Source organism: Gobius niger (genome assembly GCF_951799975.1).
Source record: "Gobius niger genome assembly, chromosome: 1".
Classification (NCBI taxonomy): Eukaryota; Metazoa; Chordata; class Actinopteri; order Gobiiformes; family Gobiidae; genus Gobius; species Gobius niger.
Window position 1 is genome coordinate 17779694 of NC_136852.1, and position 6586 is coordinate 17786279.

At 40.3% G+C, this 6586-nt stretch overlaps 1 protein-coding gene across 1 annotated transcript; it reads left to right on the forward strand.

Moving 5' to 3' along the window:
* Positions 1–3131: 3131 nt before the first annotated feature.
* Positions 3132–6385, forward strand: LOC306969858 (extracellular calcium-sensing receptor-like; the record flags this gene model as incomplete). Its single annotated transcript, XM_079565594.1, has 9 exons — positions 3132–3223; positions 3292–3586; positions 3689–3775; positions 3961–4230; positions 4313–4510; positions 4581–4856; positions 4944–5171; positions 5240–5363; positions 5466–6385. The coding sequence occupies exons 2-9, from the start codon at positions 3320–3322 to the stop codon at positions 6383–6385; spliced, it is 2370 nt and encodes a 789-aa protein (XP_079421720.1). The 5' UTR covers positions 3132–3223; positions 3292–3319.
* Positions 6386–6586: the final 201 nt, after the last annotated feature.

Below are 6586 nucleotides of genomic sequence, written 5' to 3' on the forward strand. Positions count from 1 at the left end.
CATAGAGAAAGCTGGGGCCAGAGCCGAGCCCTTGGCCTTGCAAACCACAGATGAATCCTGGTCTGTGGTATTGACATTTAGACAGAGTGGAGACGGCACATCATAAAGAACCAGTGTTAAACTCAACAATACAGCTCTGTAACTCATGATGGCAGAAAGTGCTTCATGTGGGAATATCTGTGTTTATAAAGGCTTTCCGAACACTTGTCCCTCCTCTGACTGTACCTCACATCGGATGTCCCGGACTCATTAACATAATGGTATTCAGGACTTCTATTGGCTTTGAAATAGGTCTCAGTGTGAATCAAAAGACATAAACAACAAAGCATTTACATGTGTTATGTATGGCAAAGAAACAAGATGGTGTTGCAATGACATACTGTAGTATGTAGTTATTGTGGAATTAACATTTGATTTTCACAAATTATCACACTAAACTTAGTGAGTTTAGTTTGATTGTATGAATATATATATATATATATATATATATATATATATATATATATATATATATATATATATATATATATATATATATTATATTTAAAATCTATAAATACATACAGTGCCTCTCGTTAGTATTCATACACCTTGAACTTTTGCACATTTTGTCATGTTTACAACCCTAAACATAAAGATTTTATTTTGATTGTTTTACTGAACGTTCACACACAAGTAACAGACAACTGTGAAGTGAAAGCAAAATGATACATGATTCTGTTATTTTTCAAAAAATAGAAAAGTGAAAAGTGGGGCTTGCATAAGTATTCATACAGCATGAATGAATACTTTGTGGAACCCCCTTTTGCTGTAATAACAGCACAAGTCTTTTGGGGTCTGACTCTACAAGATTTGCACATGTAGAGACTGACATTTTAGCCCATTCCTCTTTACAAAACAACCCAAGCTCTGTCACATTAGAAGGAGAGCGTTTGTGAACAGCAGTTTTCAGACCTTTCCACAGATTTTCAATAGGATTTAGGTCAGGACTTTGACTGGGCCATTCTAACACATTAATATGTTTTTATTGAACCATTCCATTGTAGATTTATCTTTGTGCTCCGGGTCATTGTCCTGCTGGAAGGTGAATCTCCGCCCTAGCCTCAGTTCTTTTGCTGACTCCAGCAGGTTTTCCTCCAAAATGTCTCTGTATTTGGCTCCATCCATCTTCCCAACTATTCTTACAATCTCCTCAGTCCCCGCTGAGGAAAAGCAGCCCCACAGCATGATGCTCCCCCCCGTATATTTGACACTGGGGATGGTGCACTCAGGACGATGAGCAGTGTCAGATTTGCTCCATACATAACGTTTTGCATTTGGGCCAAAAAGTTAAATTTTTCTCTCATCTGACCAAAGCTCCTTCTTCCACATGGAGCTGTGTCCTTCATATGACTTCTAGCAAACTTCAAACGGGATTTCTTATGGCCTCCTTTCAATAATGGCTTTCTTCTTCCACTTGTCCATGAAGGCCAGATTTGTGGAGAGTACGACTTATAGTTGTCCCATATACAGATTCCCCCAGCTCAGCGGCAGGACTTCACAGCTCCTCCAGAGTTATCTTGGGGCACTTTGTTGTATTTCTGACCAGTGCTCTCCTTGTTCAGTTTGTTAGTTTACGTGAACAGCCGTGTCTTGGTAAGTTCACAGTGGTGCTTTACTCTTTCCATTTCTGAATGATGGATTGAACAGTGCTCCGGGAGATGTTTAAATCTTGGGAAATCTTTGTATAACTTAATGCTGCTTTAAACTTCTCCACAGCTTTATCCCTGACCTCTCTGGTGCTCCTTGACCTTCATGATGTTGTTTAGTGACCAATACACTCCGACCATAGCTCTGAGGGCCTAAAAGAAAAGCTGAAATTATACTGAGAGTAGATTACACACAGGTGGCCTCTATTTAACCGTTAGGCCAAGGTGTGAACATTCTGGAGTCATTAAGAATGTTTTAAAGGCAATTTAATGCACTCAGAAAATGCTGTATGAATACTTATGCACGTCCCACTTTTCACTTTTCTATTTTTTGAAAAATAACAGAATCATGTATCATTTTGCTTTCACTTCACAGTTGTCTGTTACTTGTGTGTGAACGTTCAGTAAAAAAATCAAAATAAAATCTTTATGTTTAGGGTTGTAAACATGACAAAATGTGCAAAAGTTCAAGGTGTATGAATACTCACGAGAGGCACTGTATGACAACTCATGCATTGAATTCCATAAAAACAGACATAAAGGGATATAGGGAGTGTAAAAATGTTCAAAATAAGTACTTTCCTCCCCTTACATGTTCCAGCAATGTCCTAATGTGTAGCATGAGCTCAGACCTGTTCATCACAACTGCCTCTAAAATCCTGCACTGTCACTCAAAAAGGTGTTACTTCTGGTCCGAAGTGCCGTCATGCACAAGCTTAATAAAGAACCTGCAGTTTACGCTTAAGACCTGTGATGGCAGTAGTGACTCCTATCTAGTCCCTTTAAGGATAAACCAGATTGTGTGTTTTATTGCCTCCCAGGAAATCCGCAATAGATCACATCCACATCATTTTTTATTTATTTTTTATAAATAAAAAAAATGCTTGCATTTTATGCCATGTCCTTTTAGAGACACTATAATTATTAAAACAGACTATGGCATGTGATCCAATGCAACATGTTGACATTTTTAGTTTGCCAACATTGACCTTCCCACCAAAATCAATCTTCTATGATGCAATACCAGCTCGGCTGAATTATTATTTTTTTCATTATTGTTTTTCGTCCAAATAATATGAACATAAAATTGCACTTTTTCGACAAATGCATAGTAATAAAGGATATGCTTATATGAAACCCTTTTGTTTTGTAATGCACGTCATGCCCTTTGTTCCTATCAATGCCCTGATGGGTGGTGACTTACACCATCTGAAAATAATATATATTTTCGGATGTTCTTTTAAATGAGGCATGTTCATGCTAACGGTGAGCGGGGAGGTGAGAGGGATCAAAATGTGTCTTTTCATTAGGGCGTGCTTGCTGTTCCAAATTCTTGCCATGTTACTGCTCCTCATATTGTTTTCATCTGAATCTACCACATTTTTGCCATTTTGTAAATTGTGGAGAAAATTCAATCTTAATAGCATATACATGACTGGCGATGTGATTCTTGGGGGGCTTTTTGAGGTTCACTACAGCTCTATATTTCCTGAATGGACATTTTCCTCAGAGCCACAAGAGCCGACCTGCCACGGGTGAGTGTTTTCTGTATAACACCACCAATGCGGTATATATTGCACTTAATGTATGTTTTCTCTATTAGATTTGACCCCTTAGGCTTCCGGCATGCAATGACCATGGCTTTTGCTGTTGAAGAAATAAACAACAGCTCTCGGCTTCTCCCAAACCTGACACTGGGCTATAGTCTCTACGATAACTGTGCCACGCTGGGTATTGGGTTCAGTGCAGCTGTGTCAATGGCCAGTGGACAGACAGAGGCATTTGTGCCCCAGGAGAACTGCACAGGGTATCCGCCTGTGCTTGGCATTGTGGGTGATCCCTTCTCCACTTTTTCTATCGCTATATCCAATGTTCTGGGCTTATTTAGACTGCCTATCGTAAGTAATGGAGGCATACTTTGTGCATTCATCGTGAAACACAGACACATTTGGTTAATTTAAGTAGAAGTATATCATTTTGTTGATTTTTTTCCTCTTTAGGTCAGTTATTTTGCCACATGCTCTTGTTTAAGTGATCGTAATCAGTTCCCTTCCTTTTTTCGAACAATTCCAAGCGACGTTTTTCAGGTAATGATAATAGATTTTGGTGTGAAATGGTTCAATTAATCTTTTACAGTAAATTGTAAAGAATATATAATAATGCATGGCCTTAATACTCACCCTTTTGTTTGAGCAATTATTCAACTTATTCGATCAAACGGTAAATGAAATGTAAAAATATTTACTCATTTACTTTTACTATTGATGTTTAGGTTCATGCAGTGATCCAAATTCTGAAACATTTTGACTGGACGTGGGTGGGACTCCTGGTCAGTGATGATGACTATGGCCTTCATGTTGCCAGATCTTTTCAGACAGACTTTGCACAGACTGGTGAAGGGTGCTTGGCCTACACAGAGATCCTCCCGTGGGGCAATGACGCCGACACCTACAGTGAAATAGTAGGAACGATTAAAGGCTCATCGTCTAAAGTGGTCATTGTGTTTGCCCATCAGATGCACATGATCCAACTCATGACAGAGGTTTATCAGAATAAACTTTTGAGATTTCTTTCAATAGCTCTCTTCACATACTGCTGTGTTGCATTCACATGTGCATGTGCAGGTGGTGAAGCAGAACGTGACAGGTTTGCAGTGGATATCCAGTGAAGCTTGGACATGTGTCAAGGGACTTCACACTGCAGAATTCATGCCATATTTGTCTGGCACTCTGGGAATTGCCATCCGTCGAGGCGAGATGCCAGGATTTCAAAACTTTCTGTTGAGACTAAATCCAGCACAAAATACTGAAGAAAAAAACCTGGTAAAATTGTGTACGTGTGCTAAAAATGTAAGAATTAAATATTGCCCAACTATGTTATCTTGCATTCCAGATTCATACATTTTGGGAGCACGCATTTGAATGTCGGTTTGCTCCAGCTCCCGCAGAGTGGGTAGAAGCTGGAGGAGCTTTGTGCACTGGGCAGGAAGATCTACAGAACATAGAAACTGAGTTTCTGGATCTGTCCAACCTCAGACCAGAGTATAACATTTACAAAGCCGTTTATGCTTTAGCGCATGCTCTTGACGACTTGCTGAACTGTGAATCAGGAAGAGGGCCTTTTGCGGGAAACAGCTGTGCCACTTTACAAACAATGGAGCCATGGCATGTATGACATGATAAAATAATATCACAAAAAATACTGCATGTATTTATGTTTTCTTAAGAAAACATTTTAATCAAATGTCTTTTGCAGCTCTTGTATTATATGGAGCAGGTTCACTTTTCAACACAATTTGGGGATGAGGTATCCTTTGATGAGACTGGTGATGCTCTACCTATATATGACGTCATGAACTGGCAGTGGCTTCCGAATGGAGAAACTATAGTTTTAAATGTGGGTGTGTTCAATAAATTAGCCTCTAAAGGAGATAAGCTTACACTGCATGGAAACAGAATCCTGTGGAATCCACAGTTCACAAAGGTTGGTTCTTACACTTTTGCAGATAAAGGGTTAATAAACTGAAATTATTAACATTATTTTGTCTGCAGCCTCCTCAGTCAGTGTGCAGTGAGAGCTGTCCTGCAGGAACCCGCATGGCGAGACAGAGAGGTCAGCCTGTGTGCTGCTTCGACTGTATTCTCTGCTCTGAGGGCACGATCAGCAACAGCACAGGTCAGAGACCCTTCACAGAGGTTCACATAGTGAGCTGACAAAATCATGCAGAATGGTATTTCATAAAGTAACAAACTAATATACAGTTTTAACTCTAACCAGACTCCACAGAGTGCAGCATGTGTCCAGAGGACTTCTGGTCCAGTCCCGGTCGAGACCAATGTGTTCCTAAGAAAACAGAGTTCCTGTCCTACCACGAGCCACTGGGAATCTGTCTGACCACGGCCTCACTGCTCGGGGCATTTATTTGTGCTGTTGTGTTGGGCATTTTCACTTATTATCGCAGTACACCTCTGGTCAGGGCCAATAACTCAGAAATGAGCTTCCTGCTCTTAGTGTCACTCAAACTGTGCTTCTTGTGTTCCCTGCTGTTCATCGGACGTCCCAGACTGTGGACATGCCAGCTGAGACACGCAGCCTTTGGGATCAGCTTTGTGCTGTGTGTCTCTTGTATTCTGGTGAAAACTATGGTGGTGCTGGCTGTCTTCAAGGCCTCCAAACCAGGAGGTGGCGCCACACTGAAGTGGTTTGGTGCATTACAGCAGAGAGGGACAGTTTTTGTGCTGACATCTGTCCAGGCAGTCGTCTGCATTGTGTGGCTCGTATCAGCCTCGCCAACACCTCACAAGAATATGAAATATCATAATGACAAAATCGTTCATGAATGTGCCATTGGTTCAACCATAGGTTTTACTGTTCTTCTCAGCTACATTGGGTTTTTAGCTTTCCTGAGCTTTATGTTGGCATTTCTGGCCAGAAATCTGCCTGATAATTTTAACGAGGCCAAGCTCATCACTTTCAGCATGTTGATCTTCTGTGCTGTGTGGGTGGCCTTCGTCCCGGCTTATGTCAACTCTCCGGGTAAATATGCAGATGCAGTGGAGGTGTTTGCCATCCTGGCCTCCAGTTTTGGCCTCTTATTGGCGCTGTTTGGACCCAAATGTTACATAATCCTGCTGAGACCAGAGAGAAACACAAAAAAAGGAATAATTAATCGTTCCAATGCAAAGGCATGTAATTAGCTCAACTATGATTGATAGAAACTGCACTCTTTATCAATAGTTATGGAACTGTATGTATTTGCATGAGTATTAAAATATTATAATTAAAAATGTGCCAGTTTGTGTTGCTTTTAAAAAAAAAAAAAAATTCTTAAGATAAAATGTCCTACGTTAACTCCAGAAAAGGCAAAAAGAGAGTAGAAAGTAAAAAGTACTAAGCGT